The 26,497-nt window shown below is 37.6% G+C and overlaps 1 protein-coding gene across 1 annotated transcript in view; it reads left to right on the top strand.

The window, feature by feature from the left end:
- LOC106052237 (uncharacterized) overlaps positions 1 to 26,497 on the top strand; it is a 131,692-nt gene that overhangs the window by 101,676 nt on the left and 3,519 nt on the right. The window contains exons 8-17 of the mRNA XM_056038186.1: positions 9,606 to 9,726; positions 11,318 to 11,409; positions 13,862 to 13,988; positions 16,434 to 16,553; positions 19,447 to 19,657; positions 20,639 to 20,703; positions 21,398 to 21,505; positions 22,294 to 22,470; positions 22,920 to 23,017; positions 23,949 to 24,087. Coding sequence (XP_055894161.1) covers positions 9,606 to 9,726; positions 11,318 to 11,409; positions 13,862 to 13,988; positions 16,434 to 16,553; positions 19,447 to 19,657; positions 20,639 to 20,703; positions 21,398 to 21,505; positions 22,294 to 22,470; positions 22,920 to 23,017; positions 23,949 to 24,087 — 1,258 coding nt within the window. The remainder of the gene's footprint in view (positions 1 to 9,605; positions 9,727 to 11,317; positions 11,410 to 13,861; positions 13,989 to 16,433; positions 16,554 to 19,446; positions 19,658 to 20,638; positions 20,704 to 21,397; positions 21,506 to 22,293; positions 22,471 to 22,919; positions 23,018 to 23,948; positions 24,088 to 26,497) is intronic.

Here is a 26,497-nt window from a genome sequence, read left to right as displayed (position 1 = left end):
TGACAGACTATGCAAGGAATGGTTCTTTGTGACAGGCCATGCAAGGAATGGTTCTTTGTGGCAGACTATGCAAGGAATGGTTCTTTGTGACAGATTATGCAATGAAGGGTTCTCTGTGGCAGACTATGCAAGGAATGGTTCTTTGTGGCAGACTATGCAAGGAATGGTTCTCTGTGGCAGATTATGCAATGAAGGGTTCTCTGTGGCAGACTATGCAAGGAACGGTTCTTTGTAATAGACCTACAGATTTTTATTTACCTACTTTCTTAAGTGTAGAAGACATAACAAAACTGTTCAGATTGATCAGAAAGTATTGGAAAGATACGGAAATAAATTTCATTCTATAGTTGAGCCTCTACATTAGATATTAGTAGTGCATGGTCACAGCTTTCTGGCTGGGCATTGAACTAGGCTACTCATATACTGCAACTATTGATCAAACAATAAAAGTGTATTGTTATCTGTTTTTGTTTTTTGTTGTTGTTTTTAAATCGATACCAATGAAATTAATTGACGTAGATTCTTTCCACCAATCAACAAAAATAAATGGATTATCTTATTAAAAGTGTTATAAAAGAAAAGGTCTTATGTCAGTTTTATACCTCAAGCTAGTTGGGGTGAAATTTGGAGTGTACACTTTCTTCTTCTTCTTCTAATTGTCCTAAGGGTTGAGTCTAATACTCTTGGAGGTCTAGGCCTGTGGAAACTTGCCTCCATCTGTCTGTCTGAACAAACGTCTGTCTGGGATAGATCCAAGCAGAAGTAAATTATTACATACCTATTACTGATGTCTCATATCCCAAACTCTCGGGTTAGAATTGAGTCCGATGGCCGAGCACAACGGAGAAATTTTCGACAGGAGTATGAATGTACCTTATCAGCCGTGTAGGTGTCGTCATAAAAACTGCCCCTATAGAAATGGTGTGTGGATATTGGCATGTTTGTTGAGGATTTCTTCCATCCCCGCCAGTGCAATGGACTCGGTTCTTTTGGCACCGCAACGAGGGTTCTTTTTTTGCTTTCTAATCGGCCTTACCGTCTCCTCAACGACTGTTTCCACCCGAGCTCCAAGTTGAGGTAGAGAAGCTTTGCCCTTGATTGATTTCTGTCGATTAAAAAAGCAAAAAAATACAGCCAAAGAAATGCAGAGATAATACAACAACCTTTTAGTTTTAAAATGTTCCAAATTTAATCGACTTTAAATGCAAAGATTGAGGTACACAAGCATAATGTGTACACAGAAAACAAAAGGACAAAGAAAGTTTATGAAGGCGGGGCATGGGCGTAGCCAGGATTTTTTTTCGGGGGGGGGGTTTGGGGGGGGGGAAGAATCTTGACTACGATATTGGAGTTAAGTGACTAGTTTTATCGTCAAAATCATCTGTTGGGGGGTTTTAAACTAAAATATATCTGGAGTTGTTTTTATTCAAAACCACATTTAGCTACGGTCAAAGAATTTGGTGATTGAAGTTTGCTTCAGAAATAATATTGAAGAGAGAGGCTTTCAATCTTAAAACGCTCTGTAGGGGGATTTTAAACTCAAAACTATATTGAGGGGTTTTTAACTTTTTAAAAAGCAATCTGGAGGAGAGGGGTTTAAACTCAAAACCACCCATTGGCTTGGCTACGCTCAAAGAATTTTAGTGTGTAATTTGCATTTTTTTATATTGAATAGGTATTTTGTTTTACATCAAACCCCTTTGAAGGGAAATGTAAACTCAAAACAGTCAATAGGCTTGGCTACGCCCATAGCATTTTGATTGCGAAATTTGTTTTTTTTTTTTATTTTGAAAATTTGTTTTTTAGTTTCAAACCCCGATGGCGGGGGTTTAAATTAAAAACCCATTTGGCTATGCTCATAGTATTTTGAGTGCGTAATTTGCTTTTTTCATATTGAAGAGGTATTTTTAGTTTTAAACCCAGCTGAAGAGGGGTTTAAACTCAAAACCCTTTTGGCTACGCTCATACAATTGTGAGTGTGTAATTTGCTTTTTTATATTGAAGAGGGGTTTATCGTAAATTTTGGAGAGGGCTTTAAAATCAAAATCTTCCTTAGATGTGCTCTTGGAATTTGGGGATTGTCCTTTGCATTTTTTAATGTTTTATAGAAGAGGGGGTTTTAAACTCAAAACCTCCTGGTAGGGGTTTTCAACCTCAAAACCCCCTGGTAGGAATTTTAAACTCAAAACCCCTGGTAGGGGGTTTTAATCTTAAAACCCCTAGTAGGGGTTTTCTTTTAAACTCAAAACCCCTGATATGGGGTTTCAAACTCAAAACCCCACAAAACCCCCTGGTATGGGTTTCAAACTCAAAACCCCCTGGTTGGGGGTTTTAAACTCAAAACCCCCTTGGCTGTGCAAGTCAAGTGATAGTTTAGTATTAAAATTTCACCTAAATAAACAAAATTAAAGCAAAAGATCAGTCAAAAAACTCCGACCCCCATTTCGGGGGGGGGGGGGGGTTGAACCATTTCGGGGTGGGGGAAAGAAATAAGTGACTGATTTTTGCTTTCATTTTGTTTATTTTAGGTGAGATTTTAATACTAAATCATCACTTACCACAGCACAGCCGAGGGGGTTTTGAGTTAAAAACCCTCTACCAGTGGGTTTTGAGTTTAAAACCCCCTACCAGAGGGTTTTGAGATTTAAAAAACCCCTATCAGGGGCTTTGCAGTTAAAAATCCCCCTCTTCTATAAACAAAACTAAAAAAAAAATGCAAACGATAATCCCAAATTCCAAGAAAACATCTAAGGAAGATTTTAACTTTCTTTAAAACCGCCCCCAAAAATTACGATAAACCCCCTCTCAATATTAAAAAAAGCAAATTACACACTCACAATTCTATGAGCATAGCGAAAGGGGTTTTGAGTTTAACCCCTCCCCCTCCAGTTGGTGTTTGAAGCTAAAAAGTACCTATTCAATATTAAAAAAAAAAAAAGCAAATTACGCACTCAAAATGCTATGAGCGTAGCCAAAGGGGGTTTTTGAGTTTAAATCCCCCTCCTCCAGATGGCTTTTTCTTTAAAATTTAAAACCCCTCCAGATGGTTTTGAGTGTAAAATTCCCCTACAGAGCGGTTAGAGTTGAAAACCTCTCTCTTCAATATTATTTTAAAGCAAACTACAGTCACCAAATTATATGATCGTAGCTAAATGGGGTTTTGAATTTAAAAAAATCAACAAAAGAACTCCAGAGATTTTTAGTTTAAAACCCCTCAACAGATGATTTTGACGAAAAAACTTTTCTTTTCGATATAAAATCTAAAGCGAAATACAGGCATGTAATTCCAAGAACGTAGTCAAGAAAGGTTAGAAATTTCTACCAGTGGTTTCGGCTCCATTAATAAAGTGTGAATAGTCTTCTGCTGAAATTGAAAAAAACAAAATGTGGCTCAACAAAGATGGCTAAGACAGATTTTAGTAGTCAGTTATAGAGATCGGGTCTAAATCAAAGAAATCATATGGCGAACTGGGAGTCGAACCCTTAGTAAGGTTGTGACAGAGCGTCGCATGAGGTTCTTAGTCAGTAAGAATAGCACATTAGGTTTTTGAAATAAAACATTTTGATAGCAAGAAAATGCACTGTAGATACCTCAGAATATGCATTTTGTTGGCTTTCAATACCAGAAATAGTGCTCGGCAGCGGGGCTTCGCCCCGCGTTGGGGGAGCGCTGAGAGCTCCCCCAGACCCCTTTGCTAGCAAGGGCGGGGAGTCTACAAGTTTTCCACTAATTCCAGGAAGAACCTATTCTAGGGCACAATAAACGTCTTCCGAAAAGGTCAGAATGTAATAAATATTAATTATGTACACACACACATATATATAATTTTTTTCACGGGGGGGGGGGGGGCGGGGGGAATTCCCCCCCTATCCCCCCTCCCCCGAAAAAAAATCCTGGCTACGCCCATGAAACTATCAGTAACCACAATGCTATCGTCCTTCATACAAAACATGTTTGTCTATTATAACTCACATCAACTGTTCAATGTCCTGCTAGCCGCTTGTTTGAGGCATGTCGCGATCGAAGGAAACGTGAGGGCAGACTTAGCGGCTCGTGCGATTGTTTGCGAATGGAGAAAAGTGGCAACAAAATTGGGAAAATAAAAAAACAGGCAGGTAAGTGTGGACAACTTTGAAGGGACCCACGAAATCGGACGAATGGTGACAGTTGAACAGGGAAGAACAGGTTACGTCTGCTAGGTACAGAACGGGGCAGTTCCCAATCGGAGCAAACTTTGTCAAGTTCAAGGCGAACTTCAATTCACGTTGTCGACACTGCCAGCAAGACGACGAAACATCTGCTACACCAGTGCGCAATACTACACCAGTGCGCAATACTACACCAGTGCGCAATACTACACCAGTGCGCAATACTACACCCCCAAAATTGGCCCTTGGAGTGGAAAAGAAACTGGTATGCATGGCGAGTTGGCTCTGTACGGTGACAGGGCAACGTTGCAGAGAACGTCAGCCTTCTTTGTCCGAGTTGTCAGAGTAAATTTCTCAACACGGTACCTCAGTGCGATACGACTTACACGGATATGTCCAGCATGAGCTTTACGCTTGTTTCTAAATGTAGAGATGAATTAATTGTAACACTTTGGTGTAAATAAATGTAGCCTACTTCTATTAAACAACACAAAAACTGCCTTTTTAATTTTGCTTTAAAAATGTGTATACATTTTGACATTGTTTTTTTTAAATCGTTCTCCATAAGTCATTCTTTATTACTACAGTAAAAGATTTAGTTAGAACTTAAGGTTTTATGTGTAAATCTAATAAATGTGTTTCGACGATCCTCCTGCTGGTCATCGAGAGCTGGTCCAGTCTGTGGGTGTCTCTGAGAGTCAGCCTAACTCCCTGGAGTAGGGAGTACAGACGGTTCATAAAGTATTCTTCTCCAGTGTTTAATTACTCACAAAGTATTGATTTTGTCACTTGTAAATAATTAGATTTCAGACAAATACTGTGGAATCTGAAATGTTTATGATTTTTTTTAGAAAATACTGCCTGAACTTATACCGTATGATGTAGATCTAATAAATAAATATTTCAAGGAAAAGATGGATAAGTTCATTAGATGTTTACATAAATAGTTATATTGTTACTTCCTCTTATATTCAGCCACCTCCTATCTCGAATCCTTACTTCAGGGGGTGGAATAAACCGAGACCAATTGTTATAGAAGGCCTTAACACTGAGCTGAAATGTCACAACCTATGGGCAGTTTAGGCCGATAGGCAATAGCTCGTTGTCACATCACAGGTCTGCAAGTGTGGTGCTTATGAAAGCAGAAGATTGTTTAGTTATCTGTTGTTCGTTTCAAAATTACTTTAAAGCGGCGACCTATGAAGGGGACTAATTCAGCTTATACCAGTCAAGAACAATTTCTTTTCCTTGCTCGAGATACCAATAAAATAATTAACTATCAATAGTTAATTAACTAATTGTTTGTTTTGGGCCCCCGAAAGGGGAAAAGACGTTATTAGTTTTGTGTGAAATATCTGTCCGTCTATCAGTCCGTCCCGTTTAGATCTCGTAAACTAGAAAAGATAGTGAAAATCAGACATAATAATATTTTAGTCCATTCAAAGTTCTGATGTAACGGCTACTTTTTTCTTTTCTAATAGCGAAAAATCTAATTTTTTAAAATCACCTACGTAAGCAGTTTTATCATAAAAATAACCACTTTTACAACTATTCTCTATTAATAGTAACAAACACTGGAGGCTCTTTAGTAGGGGGGAAGGGTAACTATTTGCCATATTTTTAACACATTTATGCTAACGGTTTTTGCCTTTTTGTCAAAAATAAAATTTGTTTACATTTGTATTGTTAAGTTAAATAAGTTCTGTCATACTAACTACTACAATTACACGAAAAAGAAATGTTTACTTTTTTTAAGATAAAAAACCTAATTAGTATGCATATAAGTTGGACATTGAAAACAACAATTAATAAGTAATTTTTCATATTTTCGCACTTACTGCAATATGCCATAGGCCTCAGGGAACGGTTTTGGGTCTGTCTTTCTACAAAAACTGTCTTTGTAACCTTGTTTTATTTTTTATTTTAAAATTGATTCTTGTGTTGTCAGATAAAAGAAATAATTGTGCAAAATTTCAACTTGGTCCGAAATTGGTTGTCATAGAAATAACGTGTACAAACTTTTTACCACACAGATAGACAGAGTGAGTTGATATAAGCTTTGTAAAAAAAAAATCATTTGAAATTTAGTCAAGTTTATAAATGTGATTTCATATATTTCACTATCGGATATTTTGAATAGTCTAAATTAAGCTTGGCAAAAAACTTTTGAAACAGATTTTCAATGTCAGTAACTAGAAATATTTCACAGCTTATACAAATACGTGTCAAATTTATTTGTCATTAAAAAAAAATGCAAATCATTTTAAAAAGAAGAAAATGTTTATCTCTTCCAACTCTTTCAATTTTCTCCTCGATCTCTCTCTCTCTCTCTCTCTCTCTCTTCCACGTTTACCTAAAAGAAAAGAGTAGGTTATTTGTTATCTCTGCAATTAAGAAGTAAATCAATTGATGTTTTAAATGTCAATGTACCATCTTGTAGTAAAATCTAAATGTCTGCTGCGACAACTGTGTCTTTAAAGTCTGCTAAATTATGGAACACTTTTGGTACTTTCATGGAATCTTCAATAAATGCCAACGCAATCTTGTCACTGTCTACAGTCAGCCCCTTGACTTTTGTTCTAACCTTATTTTTTTTGCGACGTCCAGCCAGATAAAAGAAAAGTTGTTTTATTGTCAACCAAATCTCATTCATACACAGTGCTGCTTTTATTGAATCTGTTTTTAATTACCCACAGGTCAGCACAAAAGCGCGAAACATTATAAACTGGAATATTTATAGTTTAATAACATTACATGACGTTGCAGAGAGCGGTGGAGCAGACGAAGTTTGGCTAGGTGCGAGTCTTTTGGATGTGTGAGATCTACTCTAAGTGTTGCTTTCACCTGAACGTGAGAGATTCAGTTTGTTAATTTTTAACGATGTTAAGTTTATTTTGTGTTTTACTCGTTTGAGGTTTCTCCGGATATTGCAGACAATAACCTCAACAATGTCAAGGACGTAATATTGAGCTTAACAAATTGACAACTAAATAAAAAAAAGCTACAAACAGAAGAACTTCAAACTTTGGATTCTTCAGTGCTAAAAAGTGTACAATGACATTTCATTGAGCTTTGTTTTTAAAAACATTACTTATCAACACACGTCCTATACCTGATACATTCATAAGCTGGCTATTAATAGACTTTCCGCCTGATATAAAAATCTAACAGTTGCAAGAAAAAAAAAAACCCTATAGATTTTAGGACCAAGACAGCCGTGATGGACACAATCTATAGATACATAGGAGAAAGAGAGTGCCAAAGGAGAAATGGAACAATGTATACATTTTATTGTAGAGTCATATAAATCAGAATTTACTCAAAATGTCGATTGCCAGACGCTTCCCGCTTCCTCTGTAAGCAGCCATCACGATAAGTAGTAAATATATAGACATAAGTAGTAAATGACAGCTGTAAATGACTTTCGACTTTACGACATTATGTTTGCTGACATTTCCATGATCAATTGTTTCTCCCTTCCACCTAGGTGATTCCCCCCCCCCTCTACGGAAATGTCACGACATACGGTGCTAAGTGTTGAAGGTATTTACAGCCAAGATGCTACATTGAGATGTGCAAGACTGCGGGAACGTATTGACAGAATGTCGCGGCCCGCAGTGCGGCGAGAAGATTGCGCTGTTAGGCGGTTGGGCCTCGAATTCATTTCACCAAGTTGTCTAGAACGTTCTCCAAGAGACTAGACTGCATCTAATGTGCAGTGAGAAGAGAGAAGTGAGGAGAGAATGTACACACATGACAGCTAGATTCATTTAGTTTTCTACGAGATCAACTGCTTAGATTATATTCAAATTTCAACTACCTTTATTTTTTTTTATAAAAATTTCCCAACCAAAAAAACTAAATGTAATAGGCGTAGGCATTACATAATATCATTACAGCAGAATGTATAGAAATAGAATATCTTTCTTTTTTTTCCCTCTCTCCTTTTTCTTTCCCTTCCTCTCTTTCTCTCTCTCTTCCTTTCTCTCTATCTCTCCTCTCTCTCTCTCTTTCTTTCCATATATCTTTCTCTCCCTTTTCTCTCTCTCCTGTTTACTGACCTCTCTCTCTCTCTCTATCTCACTCTCTCTCTCTTTTATCTTTCAAGTCAATCACCAATTAACCATCCCCCTGTCTTCTCTTTTATTCGACACATAAAAACAGTTAAATTATCTTTTTTTCGTTTCTTTCTTAATGTAAGTATACCTCCTCATTACCCTTAGCCCGTGTGTTACTTGTTTCATTTACTTTATCATCATACACAATCGACTTCTTTATCGTATTTTTGTCTTTCTATCTCGCTGTTTTTAGTTTTGTCGTTGCTCTTTTTTGTCTCTTCTATCTATCTATCTATCTATCTATCTATCTATCTATCTATCTATCCATCTATCTATCTATCTATCTATCCATCTATCTATCTATCTATCTATCTATCTATCTATCTATCTATCTATCTATCTATCTATCCATCCATCCATCCATTCATTCATCCATCCATCCATCCATCCATCCATCCATCCATCCATCCATCTATCTATCTATCTATCTATCTATCTATCTATCTATCTATCTATTCTACATATCTTAATTAACTCCCACTAAAATGATCGCATATTCATCTCTTCAATGTTTACTTATGTTCTCTAGCTGAGCGTCAAGTCAGGTTCTTTCACCAAATCTCTTCCCTCCCCCGTCCCCCCGCCTTTGTTTACTATTTCATCATCCCAGATATTCATAAATAGGAACAGAAGAAAACAAATTATAGCTGACCTTGAGGAAGTATAGCTGAAGGGTTGTAAAAATAATTCAGTTTTTATTGGAGTTTTAACATACATATACACACATTTTAGTCGGACGTGCTAGTCTAGCGAGTTTGAAGCCCGCTGAGGACTTGAAATTTGGAGTCGTGATTTTTAGGACTCCATTGTGTCCACCCAGCCGACATTGGCAGCTGGAATAAAGGCGATTGATCATTGTGCTGGTTACCCATCTGTCAAGGTATCGGATTCAATTACCGGGAAATATTTGTTATAACAGGGAAATAGAGGTTATACCGGGGGAAAAAGTATAAAAGTTATCCATCTATCAAGGTATCGAATTCATTTAGATGTTATACCGGGAAATATATGTTATGCGGGGAATATATGTTATACCGGGAAATAGATGTTATACCGGGAAATAAGTAGATTCGTGAGATTAAACTTTTGTCACAATTGTTTCAAATTCGAAGTCAGCGCGGTGTCAACCCTGACGTTGTGCAAGAAATTTAGACTTAAGTGTTCTAATCTTCATTTCTCAAGGAAAGTATGAAACGTAAAGGTTAAAGGTTACAAGTAATCGATATTGTTCAGAGTATCGCAATTAGTCCGTTATGAGGAATGGAAAATTCCTTCTAAATTCTAAAATCTCCAGTACACATCCCTAACCGAACCTCATGCATGTCTTTCTACTTTCAGGACTTGTGTGAGGACGAGTGGAGGAGGTCCACGCTGGAGATTGAGTGCATGAAAGGAGACGGGATGGATTTCATTGCCCCAGCCAACAGCAACTGTAACCCCTTCCTGAAGAGTGGCGACTGTAAGATAACATGGGCATGTGATTTACATAGACATGTGTAGAGTGTTGGTGTGAATATGTTAGCACTAGCCTCAAAGCAGGTGCAACTACATCACCTGTCACCTGAGCTTATTTTAACTCACTCACTCTGTCTGTATGTATGTCTGTCTGTCTGGTAAAAAGTTCGAACATGTTTTTGTCCCATTTCCCACTCTCTGATAAAGTTAAACCTTTGCACAAGTACTCATTTAACCTGACAAGATGTGAAACAATAAAAAAACATTAACCAATGAATTAATTCATTATTAATGATTAATTATTTTGTTTGATATCAAAATAAGGGGAATAAATGCTACTTAATGAGAGATGTGATGTATATATGGATTTAATCCCCTTAACTTTTCATGCGTTTGTTCTCCTACTTCCCATTCTTAGATCAAGTTCAAATAGTGCAACATTATTTATAGTCGATGACAATACACGAATCAATCCAAACATTTAACCATTAATCATTTCGTACTAATTAATTAATTTTGAATAGCAGAATGGGAACTCCTTGTAATTTTCAGATAAATGACAGTAATTAGTGATTATTTCCCTTACATAATTTTTGTTTTTAAAAAGTATTCTTTTTTTTTTCTATTCCTTGTTTAATTTTTTAATTCTTTCCTAGTTTATGTTCAAGCTATTAACTAAACAGGCAAATTTTATTTGTTGTGGAAAATGAATCAGAAAAGAAATTGGAATAGATTCGAACTATCATAGAACTCACATTAGTTGGTCTATTAGCGCGAAGTTCTATCAATCTAGCCACTAGATACGAAACTTTAGCGTTGAAATAAATGATTCAATTGTTTATTTCATTTTTTTATCACTTGTGTCTTTTGACCGACATCCACGAAGAGAGTGTGAGTTTATAAGTAGGAATTGAACAAATGTTGGGCGGTAAAGATAAGGACACACTTGTTATTGACAACGCTTAGGTTTACTCTGTCTGTCTGGTACACATTTCGTACACGTTATTTCTTCCACTTTCCAATCTCGGATTAAGTTGAAACATTACACAGTTATTCATTATCCCTAACAGCATATTGATAAAAAAATCGATCAATTATTTTATCAGTTAGTCGTAATTAATTGATGTTGTTTTATATAGAGACAGTCACTAGCTAAGAGGAGATTTGCCTTTGTTTACACAACTAGAGAATTATGTCGTCGCTTAAAAATTTGAAACTAAGAAGAGTTAACTATAAAACCCTCTACTTTCATAAGCACTGGTTTAGTTCAGTGTCTAGCGTGTCAGCCTTCCATCTAGGAGGAGTTCAAGTTCAAGCCGTGCAACTTTCTTTACAATTATTTTTTTTTTGAAACGCCAACACGGTAACCTTCTCCCATTACACATTGAGATAAACACGTGAGATTGTGATTAAAACAAAACAATTGATACACAAATTTTTCCAATTGCACTCAATTATTATTTTTATTCTAGCTCTATTACAAATTAATTCCATGATTGAGTGCAAATAATTGATACAATTACACTTTATATCAAAAGTTTAAACATTTTTTTTTTTTTTTGTTTATATTTTACTACTTGTTGTTGTTCTTCCAGGGAAACGTCTGTCCTGTTGGGCAGGTTGGACTCATGGAGAGTTCATCTTTATTATTGCTTCTGATCTGGGCAGCGAGCCTCGTTATTGTCTGGTAGGTTGGGCTGATAGTTAAAGCTACGGATGGTGTTTGTTGTGAAGATGTCTCATCGGTTGTTATTTGTGCTTGTGTTGGAATGATATTTGATATTTACAAAGAAGGTGATTTTAAATTTCCAAGAAAGATTTGCAATGACTCTTTTGAGGGGCTTTATTTTACTGACCGAAAAGTGAGATAAAAATAATTAGATTAACTTTTTGTTTTGTTTGTTTTATGTAAGAAAGACGTTATATCCATATGAGTAGCACCATGAGTAAAATCACTAAATTTAGAGACACTTCAGGACAAAAGACTAAAAAGTAAAGATGCAATACTACAAAAAACAATGAACCCTAATTTATACATAAAAACATAAAATTAAAATGCTATTTAACTTTAGTTAGGCCAATATTAGAATAATCATCGTTTGGGATCTCTCAACTCAAGAAAACATAAAGAAACTATAAGAAATACAAAATAGAGCAGTGAGATTTATAACAAACGAATATTCCAATTTAATTAGAATAACACCATTAGTAAAATCACAAAACTTAGAGACACTTTAGGAGAGAAGAATAAAAAGTCAAGTAGCTATAATACATTTACCACTAAACCATCACTTACAAATGAAATAAAGATAGAGGCACATTTATTATGTGCTCCTTCTTCCCTGGTGCCATTAGAGAATGGAATGGGTTGCCTGAATCAGTCAGGAAAACCAACGACTTAGTAGAGTTTAAGTCATTAATTAACATGCATGACTAGATTGACACATGAAAAGCGTAGGACGTTATCACCTTCTTTTTTGCAGTAACGTCTGTAATGTATAAGATAAGAAGATACATAGAAAAATAAAACCTAATAACACACTTTGAAAAAAACACAAAAAAGGTACATTTCTTATTCAATATGCTAGGACAAATTCTTATATGTTCTCTTTCTTCCCTAGTGCCATTGGCGCTTGGAATAGGTTGCCTGAATCAACCAAAAAAAAAACAATTATTGAGCAGAGTTTAAGTCACCGATTAACATGCATGACTAGATAGACACATGAAATGCGTTGGACTTTTCTTTTGAAGTATCGTCTTTAATCTCTACGATAAAAAGATAAGATTCAGTCTAATGATAAACACAAGCTCAGCAGGACAGTTGATGTTACATTAGATAATGAACCGTTTTCAACACAACGTTAAACGTTGTATATATTAAGGCACGATGCAAGTTATATGTTATATATTGAATGTTATATGCTCCTACCTAGTCGTGTGGTATGCACTCTGGACTGTGGTCTCGATGGTCGTGGTTTGAAACCATGCCTGCAGCCATGTCCCGTGGTTCTGCAGGAGGTTTGAGCTAAGATGTTAGAATCTTCAAATCTGAAACTTGTAAAATAAATGCAAGATTTGCGTTATGTGCGATATTTATTTTTTTATCATGAAGGTAACTGTTTAGATAATATTTAATATTTAAAAAAAAAACTTTTGATTTATTTAATTCTGCAGCAAAATAGAACAGATACTAGAACTTAGTATGTATAGTCTTTTGTTTTATTACTTTGAATGGGTAATGAATAATGATACCAGACAAATGGACGCTCAAATTGGGACAGAAAGGATCCTTACAAGTGAGGACTACAAATAGAAGAAAACTTTGAAAACTAAGCTTACAATTGGATTGTTCAAACAAACGTATCAGCAGGGCCTAGGACTTAACCATTGGTAAATTGAACATAATTTTTCTCTGACGAAGCGCCATTTTCTTGAGATTGGTTTTGTAATTTGTGAGAAAACGCCTCTGACGAAGTCAATTGAATCTTTTTCTCTCTCTCTCGTGTGTCCTTTGTGCCGCTTCTGTGATCAGCAAAAAATATTTATCTAAAGAAAAATGAACAGATCTTGACCCGCACCGAGAAACAGGAACGTATACGAGCAGTGATGATATTGGAGATTGTAAACAAAGTGTCATCTTTTTGTCCTGCGATTGATCTCAAGACGCAGAACTGATGATACAGCTTAACATTGTTGACATCAATACTCTCTTTTTCTTTAGGTACAGTGTGTCTGATTATACAAACTTTTTCAAGTTAGCTTGTGTGTTTCAACCACAACATATGAAGGATTTCATTCGATCGTTGAACAATATGCAGTTTGCAGGAAACCAAAGAGAAGGGAAAAGCCGGAGATTTTCAGATTTTAAAATATGTCAGCCGGATGGTGAATAGGACCTAAAAAAGGGGAGAGCATCTGGTAACCCTGGTAGTGAACGAAACTTGTATGAATAATAAATCATAATTTCTGTTATCTCCCATGCTGACTACATTGTAATAATGTTGCTTAAACCAAAAGCCTAACTATTTCTTCTCTTTGTTTGATGTTAGCTGATTGTCTCTTGATGTTAGCTGATTGTCTCTTGATGTTAGCTGATTGTCTCTTCTCAACTTGACATTATTGTGTATGATCCCTTGTAGCGTTTCCCCCGAGTTCAGACTGGAGAGTTCTCTGTGATGGTCTACTTTAGCGTTATTTGTCCTACAGATCCAGACGGCAAGCCTCCACATGGGATAGAGTACTATGAACTCAAGATGTTCAGACGAGGTAGGACAGAGTCATTCAATACATCGTTCTGCTGAAAATTAACATAGTCATTATTAAAAACTAGGACTGCGTAGCCACGGAAAATACTGCATTCCTTAGACTCGAAGACAAATCTTATTATTATTTTTTTTAAAGCTATATAAGTGTTGTAAACAGTGGCGTAGCTAGGGGGGGGAGGAGGGGGAGAATTGGAATATCCCCCAGAGCCCCCACTTGAGGGGGACCCCCAAATTATTTTTTTTACATTAAAAATACAATATTACGCAAACCATCGTCCTAAAGGCATCTCTCGTTGCTGTCTGTGATTATTTCTGCCCCTTCCCATATTATACCTTTAGTAGGCGTTTTATGTTATGAAAAACTATGGTGCTATAATGATGACATGTTTGTGACAATTTAAGTTGTAAAACTGATTCTTGGGACTCAAGCTACAAGCGAGTACTCAGGCCTAGCAGGTACTCGTGTATAGTGGAAACTCAGGTCTAGCAGGTACTCGTGTATAGTGGAAACTCGGGTCTAGCTGGTACTCGTGTATAGTGGAAACTCAGGCCTAGCAGGTACTCGTGTATAGTGGAAACTCGGGTCTAGCTGGTACTCGTTGTATAGTGGAAACTCAGGCCTAGCAGGTACTCGTGTATAGTGGAAACTCAGGCCTAGCAGGTACTCGTGTATAGTGGAAACTCGGGTCTAGCAGGTACTCGTGTATAGTGGAAACTCGGGTCTAGCAGGTACTCGTGTATAGTGGAAACTCGGGTCTAGCTGGTACTCGTGTATAGTGGAAACTCGGGTCTAGCAGGTACTCGTGTATAGTGGAAACTCGGGTCTAGCTGGTACTCGTGTATAGTGGAAACTCAGGCCTAGCAGGTACTCGTGTATAGTGGAAACTCGGGTCTAGCTGGTACTCGTGTATAGTGGAAACTCGGGTCTAGCTGGTACTCGTTGTATAGTGGAAACTCAGGCCTAGCAGGTACTCGTGTATAGTGGAAACTCAGGCCTAGCAGGTACTCGTGTATAGTGGAAACTCGGGTCTAGCAGGTACTCGTGTATAGTGGAAACTCGGGTCTAGCAGGTACTCGTGTATAGTGGAAACTCGGGTCTAGCTGGTACTCGTGTATAGTGGAAACTCGGGTCTAGCAGGTACTCGTGTATAGTGGAAACTCGGGTCTAGCTGGTACTCGTGTATAGTGGAAACTCAGGCCTAGCAGGTACTCGTGTATAGTGGAAACTCGGGTCTAGCTGGTATTCGTGTATAGTGGAAACTCGGGTCTAGCTGGTACTCGTGTATAGTGGAAACTCGGGTCTAGCTGGTACTCGTGTATAGTGGAAACTCGGGTCTAGCTGGTACTCGTGTATAGTTGAAACTCGGGTCTAGCTGGTACTTGTGTATAGTGGAAACTCGGGTCTAGCTGGTACTCGTGTATAGTGGAAACTCGGATGTAGCTGGTACTAGGTTATTAAAACGAAGGTTTTACATGTTATCGTTTTAAGATCATCAAAAGTTCAATTCAGGAGCGTTCGTCCACTTTGATAATATCTGACCCAGAGATTATGTCATCACCACTGTTTGAGAAACGTTTATAAGAAAATCTGCAATTCTTTTTTCCCCATTCTAATTAATAATAATTTCTTTGATTTAAAGATTCCGTTTAATTAGCTCCAAATCTTAATTAACATCAATGTTTAATGCTTCAATTATTTTTCTTTTTTTTTTTTTCACTGTTAACAAGGGAGGCGAAACAATATATTCAGTCTTAAGAAAAGAATGAAATTGTGGGAGGTGTTGGCAGCAGTGCTCGTCCTTTGATGAATAAAAGAAAAAAACACAGTACGACATTATAGTAACTATAGCGTGGCTATACCAATGAAACGCTGTTGCTCACCAACTTTGTAATGGTCGTAGATGATGGTGTCTAGGATTCTTAAAACTCTTGAGCAACAGAAGCTCCCTTTTCGCCGAACAGTTTAAACAATTTTTGTGTCAAGGAGAGATGTAAACAGATGCAAATATTTTACATCCTTATTACCGATGGTTTGTATCCCAAGACTCTCGGGGCTATAGGCGAGACCAAATGCCGAGTTCAAAGGGGAAATTCTTTCATTTTCCTTATCCGTATCAAAGTGGCTGTGCGGGTGTCAGCTATAATACTGACCATTGAAGAAAGGTGTGTGGTAGGGCCATTACTTTTGGGGTTTCCTGCATCTCCGCCAGAGCCAGGAACAAAATTCGTAGGCACCCGAGGGGGGAAGGGGGGTCTTATTTTGCTTCTCAGTTTGCCAAATCGTCTCCTCTAACTACCGGTTCCGGGCAGCTACTCACCAAACAATTAAAATGCGTTAGCTATTTCTAACATCAGCAACAAGAATTAAATATAATTAAACTTCTCGAAAAGTTTGTGGTGATTCTTTGGGTGTTGATACTTTTTTGTTTTTTAAACTTGTCCACAGAGCCCAGTCAATGTAGGGACGAGGAGGAAAGGAAATGCAGGGAGGTAATTACTTCACCTGAAATGTGTGCTAAAGACACAGTTTTCGCCCCTCACTGTCAGGCAACATGTGGACGATGCCGTAAGACATTTTGCTTTTGTCAATAGACACTTTTTGTTTTAAGTGCTTAGACCCAGCACAGCTGCACATTAGAACTTGATAGTGTTACCCATTTTAATTTTGTATTGAACATTTGTTTCTTTGTAGAGTGTCTTTTAAAGCTAAAGCATGCTCAGTATGCTCTGGTCTTCCATAATGTTCTCAGTATGCTCTGGTCTTCCATAATGTTCTCAGTATGCTCTGGTCTTCCATAATGTTCTCAGTATGCTCTGGTCTTCCATAATGTTCTCAGTATGCTCTGGTCTTCCTTAATGTTCTCAGTATGCTCTGGTCTTCCATAATGTTCTCAGTATGCTCTGGTCTTCCATAATGTTCTCAATATGCTCTGGTCTTCCATAATGTTCTCAGTGTGCTCTGGTCTTCCATAATGTTCTCAGTATGCTCTGGTCTTCCATAATGTTCTCAGTGTGCTCTGGTCTTCCATAATGTTCTCAGTATGCTCTGGTCTTCCATAATGTTCTCAGTGTGCTCTGTTGTAGCCATGTAGTGGTGGAGGGAGTAGCTGTGAGAAATGTCCGTGGTTTTCTTAGAATAAGTTTATTGATAAAGTCATTGATAAAAGTTTTGCCGGAATCAATATCTGAGCCACATGTGAAGGCCAGGCATTGAACTGGTTGTCAGAGGCTATTAGGGACGCTTGCCGTTGGAAGTATTATATAGGTAGAGTATTTTTATCCATTACCACTTCCGGCAATAACAACCTTACGGGACTACCTGATTGTATACAAACAAAAGAAATTGTGTTTCATATAATAAAACCCAATGTTTTTTGCGTCTATCCATCTAGAAAGTATTGTTGTAACCCTGCCTTGCACCAGTGCTTGAGGTGCGCACTAGCGCACTAGTGAACGTAAACAAGAAGACACTAGGAGAGAGAGAATAACAGTGCATCAGGGATTGTGAAGAGTCTGAATGTTTGGAAACTAAGAAGCCAGCTTTTGGTGCTGCCTGAAGGTTGCAGAAGGGACCTGGAGCGAAGCGGGGAAGGCTGTCGTTGGTCCACATTCGGGTTGCAGTCTAAAGGACTGGTAAATTAGTAGAAAGACTCTGAGGAAGCTGAAGGATGCTATGTGTTTGTCCTAGTGAATAAACACCTATCTTTATTTCCTGTTACACTGTGTCGAATTGCCTGCCTTTACGTTGAGTGCCTAACCTAGAGTTACAATAATTGGTGTCAGAAGTGGGATTTAGGCAGCTCAACGAAAGGAAACAATGACAACGCTGAGGAAGCTAGATGAACTTAGCTGTAAACAGTTAAAAGAGGAGCTCCGAGCCAGGGAGCTGAGGATCTTCTGTGCCAAAGAAAAAATGAGAGCCAGTCTTTGGCAGGCTCTTGTTGATGAAGGGGAGGATCCGGAAATATACCTGTTTGAGATAGAACCAGATATTGGTGAGGTGCTGAACACCATGCAGAACTGGTTAAGAAGTGAACTTTGTACCTTCCAGGATTCGATGAATCATTCTATGGACAAACTGATACGTAACGTGCAAGGCCAGATCAATCCTGTAAGAGAGAGGAGTCTAACATCATTCAACAACAATGAACCGTTACTCATTCAGGACTGTGGCTGTACTGATAGTTACAAAGAATGCGTCAATCTTAACAAGAAAAACGCAGATGAACAGAAAGAGACAGTCGAAGCAATAGTAGAAGTCTGCTACGCGACTGAAACTTTTGCTGTAACAGCTTTGAGTGCAGCAACGACCTGGACGGAGCAGGAAAACTTTGAGCCTGCGTTAGAGCCTGTCACTTTGGACCTTATGGACCCCTGTCGATCTGCCAGTGCCTACGAGGGGAACTTGAATTTTGATTGCTGCATTCAGGCGGTAAGCAACAACTGTACATGCGGTGCTTCACGAAGGGAGTGCAAATGTCAAGAAACCCATCAACAGGGTCTGAAACCAGTGGACTTCGATACTTCTGTTTTCACCAGCGAGAGAGGCTCTGAAGGTGGTCAGAAGAACCCTGCAGCTGATGGACTTTTGCACCTGAAACGTTGTAAAGGTGCCTTACAGACAATTCTCTCTGAGACGGCTGAGGCTGACAGTTTGTTAAACGGCGTGGCTTCATGTGGGTCTACAGCTCTTTCACGAGTCATCCTTAGAAAGGGTCTGATGAAGCGCAGTTCTGAATCAACTGCATTAACAACAACAAGAGCTGTCAATACCACTCGATGTGTCAGGTGGCTGACGCCAGCGACAACCGCCAGGATGGAGAGGCCACGTTTGCAACATCGCGTCGAAAGAAACTTGGTCAACTGGAGAAGGAGAAAACGGCACCTGCAGAGAGCAGTGTGGATCGCTTTGTGGGGAGCACGCTCCATGCAATCTGTGACTCCCACTGACCGACCTCCACCTGCATTGATCAACCGTGAACATATTTCTTTTCGGGACGAAAAGACTAAGGTGGGGGTAGTGTTGTAACCCTGCCTTGCACCAGTGCTTGAGGTGCGCACTAGCGCACTAGTGAACGTAAACAAGAAGACACTAGGAGAGAGAGAATAACAGTGCATCAGGGATTGTGAAGAGTCTGAATGTTTGGAAACTAAGAAGCCAGCTTTTGGTGCTGCCTGAAGGTTGCAGAAGGGACCTGGAGCGAAGCGGGGAAGGCTGTCGTTGGTCCACATTCGGGTTGCAGTCTAAAGGACTGGTAAATTAGTAGAAAGACTCTGAGGAAGCTGAAGGATGCTATGTGTTTGTCCTAGTGAATAAACACCTATCTTTATTTCCTGTTACACTGTGTCGAATTGCCTGCCTTTACGTTGAGTGCCTAACCTAGAGTTACAACAGTATCTATGTCAAGCAGTGCCTTGATTATTAGCGCTCACTTTTTTTTTTCAATTTTCTTCTTCAGCTTCGGCTACTATCTCCACCATTATGGGGCGGCGCTGTTGGCTGGACCCCCAGATTCATGGCGAATGGAAGCTACACGAAAAGACCAGGACCTATGACGTGATCGTGGACAGGGAGAAAGCCATCTTTACACACATGGGGACATTCATGTGTCTGGAGGTGGAGAGCAAGCATCAGAGATACAAGATGGTCTCGCTATTTGACAATGGGTGGTAGGCAGTAGCTTAACTTTGTTTGGTCTGAGTGTTTGTGCTACAATGGAATCGTGTGGTGAATAGGACTTAGTAGTATTTCCAGACGTGAAACCAATGTTCAATGTCTGCTGCGGATCATTGTTTAGGACTTAGGTGAAGAAATTCCTCTTTAAAAAATACAATGTTTTAATCCTCCAAGTAGAAATCATGAAAGGATTGAACATATACTACATATCAATAAAACAAAATCTGTAATTCAATATTAAATTCTCAAAGGACATTGTAAACATGAAGCTTAAAACTTATAGAATAAACACACTGATTTTTGGACCCTGGAACAAGCTCGTCTCCTTTATATGAAGGTTTTCAAACCAAAATTAAAACTTTGCTCCTATTGGAAACGAAATATATTTCCAATAATTTACGCTTATTGTAAAAATTTCAAACTTGTAGAAGACATTGTGTGAATAACTTCCTGTTTACACTTCTCTTGGGATGCGAACGCCAGGTACATTTGGCATCGAGAAGGTTGATGAGTATAAGTATTTTTCTTTCAAATGATTTTTTTTTGTTATATTATTTTATTTCTACACTTACCCATAGTGTGCACACTCCAGTCTCTTCAAGCACATATAAACCTCTAGTTAAGAGCTGTGTATTTTATTTTAGTTATTTTAGTATCGGCCACTCTCTTGATATCCTTCTAAGAACAACTGCTGAACGGGAAAAGTGGAGAGATTTGGTTACACGAACTGTCACAGCACCCCGCAACGAAAGTCAAGGGATAGATGAAAATGATGATGAATATTCCTTTCCTGGCTGCTGGCAATATGATATGCGTTTTTAGACTGTCGTCCCTGTTATCTAGAGTTTGAACCTTGCCAGGTGTCATTTTCTGGAGTCCATTTGGAGGTTAGGGTAGGACGTGGTCCTCTTCCTTTCAGAAGGAACGCCCGAGACTTCAAGTCACTGATGTTTTTGTTGTCTTGTCCATTTCAGTTCTCATCGCTACACCTGCATGGAATTCATGCGCCGTAATAACAATGTCTTACAGTATAGAACCAGTAAGTCGTTTTGTCCATACTCAAACTGTTTTAACAAATAACAACCTTTTTATTACATGTAACGAGATGCTGTGAAAAATAAATTAAACGTTACTTTAATCTTCAAATAGAATGGACCTTTTTTTTTCAGGTATTTTGTAATAACCATACGACTTTAATGTGATTTGTGATTGCTACATCAATGACATTCGTTAAATAAATTGATTAATTAAGGTACAATGTATCTTCACGTAGTCGAAAGGGTTTCAAGGGTGAAAATCCACCTGGGCATAGGCAAAACCAAAAACATGCAAAATATAAAATACTTTAAGAAAAATAAAGGTTATACATAGGAAAGAACCGCACAATTACTGCAATATCTTTTAATATTGTAAGATTTATCTCCTCTTTTCCAAATAAACCAAAATTAATTAATTACCACTAATTAATTAATTAACTAGCTTTTATTGACTCTGTATTGCTATCGAAAATGAATATTTGTGAAAAGTTTCAAATGGGAAGTGGGAGAAATAATGTCTGCAATATTGTAACACTTGTGTTCAAGCTGACGCCAATTTTCTGACATTCACAATGTTTCTCATCTTTAAATGTATCAACAACAAAGACATAGTTAAAAAAAAAACAAAGTGTAATTGTATTTTGTTTGTATCAGTAAAAAAATCCCCAACAACTTTGATGTGACATTGTTTCTCAGGTCCCAGTGACAGGGCAGAGTTAAAAATGGAAGATTTGTGTAACTTTAGAGATGACCCTATTCCTCTTTCGGACATCTTCAGAAGTTTTTACTTTAAAAATTTAATCCGTAAGTATATATTAAGTATATAGACTTCGGTATGTACCAAATATATCCTAAATTAACTGAATTGTAGAGAACATTTGACTTTTAAATGCTGATTACAGTTGTACACATAACTATGTCTGTACTGTAAGACATGTAAATATATGTGTCTCGACGTCTCGTTTTTGTTTTTCAAAAGCAGTCAATACAAATGCTAAATATAGACTTCTGATAGAAACAAATACGGGTGTGAATTCGGAAGAATTACAATATATGCTTGCAAGAAATCAAATTGTTTGATGACCTGGTAAGGCAAGCCTGAAGACAATATCCCAATTAGAAGATTCCTCACCTGAAACTCGTAAGGAAAGAGAAAGAGGTAATGGCACAGAAATACGTGGCGCCAAGTTTGGGAGGAAGATGCCAAGCGGAAAAGACGTGAGGACAGTTACCTCGGAGTGACTCGCCCAGAACGGAGACGACTGGTGGAAGCTGATTGGTTGCCTATGCATCAGGTGTGAACACAGGCAGAGATGAATCATATATCTTTAATCAAAGCAGCAGTAAAGTCATAGATCTTGATCAAAATATACATAAACATTCACGTCCGGTTCAAAGGTTAAATATCGGCCATTAGTGTTGCTATAACAATAATACGAGTATAAATATTTTAGTGTATTAATTAATTTCTCTTGGTTGTTTACTTAATACGAGTATAAATATTTTAGTGTATTAATTAATTTCTCTTGGTTGTTTACTGTCTCCTTTCTCTCACTAATACCTTACAAGTTATAACATTACCTTAAATCTAGTGGCCAAGGACCTCTGGCCCCAGTACTGCGGTCTGAACAGCGTCATCCCTTTCAATGGCACGGTCAACGGCAGGCCTTGCTCTGGTAACGTGTCGGACTGGGACGACGAGACGTGCTCCACTAGGGGAGTTCTCACTCTCAAGTCAAACACCTGTAAAGAGCTCATCCTGCCAGCAGGTACGTTGGGCGAAAACGAAGTGTAACAGTATTGATGACAGACATACAAGTGTGTGGATACTGTCTGACCTTATGTGGGACATTTAAGACAGACTGACTTTCTGGACTAATAGAGTTCCAAATAGCATATGTTAAAGCGTCTTGTTGTTTATATTTGGATAGGTAGTGCGGTGCGGACATATAGACTCAAGAACTTCGATCTATATAAAAACTTTTAGTTAGTAATAAAGTTAGTTGCTATTAGTTGCATACCATTGTGTTGATTTTCTTCATTGGGTTAATGTGTGGCCAACGAAGAAAAGAACAAAAACAAAAACGTGAAAATATTACAATTACAATAAATACAGTTGAACTAATGTCTAACACTATGTCCTATTAGTACCAGATATGGAGCTTTCTAAATAGAGGTGCTTTCCTTCAACACTGTTCTGTCTGTTGTCATCTTATAGGTTTCCAGTGTTTGGCTTTCATCTACGATAGCGCAATACCACTACAACAGATCTTACTGACCAGAAGTCTAGACGGCAGGAACACGTATAACTGTTGGGTAAGTAGAGGCTTCTTACTCTTTTATACTGACCTCTTCTTCTTACATATTGACCTCGTAGTCTCTCATATTGACCTTTCAGTCTCTCATATTGACCTCGTAGTCTTATATTGATCTTTTAGTATCTCGAAATGTTTTCTAAGTCTCTTGTATTGACCTTTTAGTCTCTTATATTGATTTCTTAGTCTCTCATATTGACCTTATAAGTCTCTCACATTGACCTTATAAGTCTCTCATATTGACCTTATAAGTCTCTCATATTGACCTTTTAGTCTCTCATATTGACCTTATAAGTCTCTCATAATGACCTTATAAGTCTCTCATAGTCACCCTTTAGTCTCTTATATTGATTTCTTAGTTTCTCATATTGACCTTATTAGTCTCTCATATTGACCTCTCAGTCTCTCATATTGACCTTTTAGTCTCTCATATTGACCTTATAAGTCTCTCATATTGACCTTTTAGTCTCTCATATTGACCTTTTAGTCTCTTATATTGACCTTTTAGTCTCTCATATTGACCTTTTAGTCTCTTATATTGATTTCTTAGTTTTTCATATTGACCTTATAAGTCTCTCATATTGACCTTTTAGTCTCTCATATTGACCTATTAGTCTCTCATATTGACCTTTTAGTCTCTCATATTGACCTTTTAGTCTCACACATTGACCTTTTAGTCTCTTATTTTGACCTTTTAGTCCTTTTTATCTATTTAGTCTCAATGCAGTACACATTTTAACCTTGTTTAGGAAAAATAGGATGGTGAATTTTTGTCGAATTGCAATGTTTATAGAATCTATTTCCACGAAATGTCGATCTATATCCTATCCTAATACATTTATTTTTCATTAGAAATTTAACCACTGGACCAGTGTCTAGACAGCCGACTTAGTAATTACACTATTAATTTTTTCTCTTACCTGATGCAACAGATTCTGACTAAATATGTTAGTGGCGTCCACTGGCAACGGCCACTGTTACTACAAATGCCAACCATTCAATGTTCACTCATTATGGACGTACAGATGGACTTCAAAGGCGGCCATTCGACCAGACTATATTTGGACGATGGTATGAGAGTTGCAATGTTATTTAAAGGATGAAAAAGATTTACAAGTTTTTTTTTCAAATGATATGAAACATTTTTTATTAGACTGGATGTGAAGTATGAAAAAGACCATTATACACTTTTATTTGGTCTAAAAATAAATTATTAAACTTCCACAAGGGCTGTTGTGTACAATTGCAACATGTATCCCCTTTACAATTTACTTAGATATTAACTACAGCAAAATGTAAATTTAAAGAATATTAATATAGAGTTATCTCCCCATATATACTCTTGCGAGATACACGACGTAGTCTTTGGACCGATGTGACAGTTATGCAGCAGAAGCTATATTTCAAAAGTCCGTCATTGAAAATATGAATATCTAAAACTTATTTATTATATATAGTAGGATATTTGTATTTTCTAAACAAGTCGGTTAATGACTTATATTATTGGTTAGGCCAATAATAAAATATGCATCATCTGTTTGGGACCCCTCAACTCAAGAAAACATTAAGAAACTGGAACAGACACAAAATAGAGCAGTGAGATTCATAACATACGAATACCGGTATTCACATTTGACTAGAGTAACACCTTTAGTTAAATCATTAAATTTAGAAAGCCTTCGGTACAGAAGACGCAAAAGTAAAGTAGCAATTATACATAAAACACTGAACCATAATCTTCAAATACAAAAACAAAATTTAATAAAATACTCTGAAAGACACAAAGATAAAGGTACATTCCACATCCCATATGCTAGGACAAATTTGTACAAATACTCCTTCTTCCTAGTGATATTAGAGCCTGGAATGAGCTAGCTAGGAAAACCAGTGACTTGGCAGAATTCAAGTCTTTGGTTAATATGCATGACGCGTAGGACGTAATCATCTTCTTTTTTGAAGTAACGTCTGTATTGTATAAAATAAGAAGATTAGTAATATTTGGTTAATTTTTTTTTATTTTAGATTTTAGCCATAAATGTAGAACACAGCCTATCTCCACGCTACGTTTTTCTACTACAAAGATCCGCGTTACAATCACTAGCGGATCCAGAACTTTGGAGTGGGGGGGGCGATTTTTTTCTAAACCCTAACCCTAACGCTCAGTAAACCATAACCTTATACGTAAACGTGCATACATCACATATATAACTGGGGCAGCGCTATAAGGTCCCCAATTGGGGTTCGGGGCGAACGCCAAAAGCGTTTCGTTGCTTTTTTCACAGCAGAAACGCATTCTCCTGGCAACTACAGCTCATTATTAATCAGTCGAGTTCGGGGCTTCGCCCCGACGCCAAAAGCGTTTTCTTGCATTGTCTACTGCAGAAACGCATACTCATGACAAGTACAGCTCATTATTCATCAGTGGAGTTCGGGGCTTTGCCCCGACGCCAAAAGCATTTTTTTTTTTTTGCATTCTTCACTGCAGAAACGCATTCTCCTGCCATCTACAGCTCATTATACATCAATGGAGTTCGGGGCGAGGCCGCGACGCCAATAGCGTTTTTTTGCATTGTCTAGTGCAGACACGCATTCTCCTGACAAGTAGGCCTACAGCTCATTATTCATCAGTTGAGTTCGGGGCGAAGCCCCGACGCCATAAGTGTTTTCTTGCATTCTTCATTGCAGAAACGCATTCTACTGATATCTACAGCTCATTATACATCAGTGGAGTTTGGGGCGAAGCCGCGACGCCAATAGCGTTTTCTTGCATTCTTCATTGCAGAAACGCATTCTCCTTACAGCTACAGCTCATTATTCATCAGTGTGTTTAGGGGCGAAGCCCCGACGCCAATAACGTTTTCTTGCATACTTCACAGAAGAAAAGCATTCTCCTGCTCAATATTCATACTTTTAAAAAAGGACCGTTTAAGTAATGTTGTACTTGAAAAATATTCTAATATGAATTTATAGGCCCTTAATACATTGCAAATAAAACCGATTTGTTCCTTGAAATATTAGATACCCCACATATTTAGATTTTGGCTTTGGGGATCGCCGCCGAAAAAAAAAATTATTCGATAAATAATATTCAATAAAATTGAAGTATAAATTGTGAGTTATAGTCCAAAATTTATTTAACTAGAAAGATCGAGTAAAGGTTGGGAAAAGGCGACTAGCAAAACATAATCTGGGTTTAGAACAAGTCTCAATCATGACTCTTATACTGAAAATTTTTGTTTGAATTCTAACTTTTACAATGCAAAGTCTTTCTTAAAATAATTATGATAAATTCATGTGAAATTACATAAACTCTGTCTGGAAATGGGAGGGGCGGTAGAGTGAAAATGATTAATCCTCGCTCCTTTAATAATTTCTGCTAAAGATTGCATTTGGCTTAAAGTATAGGTGTGGGGCGACTCGATATAAGAATTTAATTTATAGTATATATAAATTATATAAGTGACAGATTTTTTTGTGTAAT

The sequence above is a fragment of the Biomphalaria glabrata genome, chromosome 8 (genome assembly GCF_947242115.1).
Source record: "Biomphalaria glabrata chromosome 8, xgBioGlab47.1, whole genome shotgun sequence".
NCBI classification, from domain to species: domain Eukaryota; kingdom Metazoa; phylum Mollusca; class Gastropoda; family Planorbidae; genus Biomphalaria; species Biomphalaria glabrata.
This window is presented reverse-complemented; position numbering and strand designations above follow the sequence as displayed.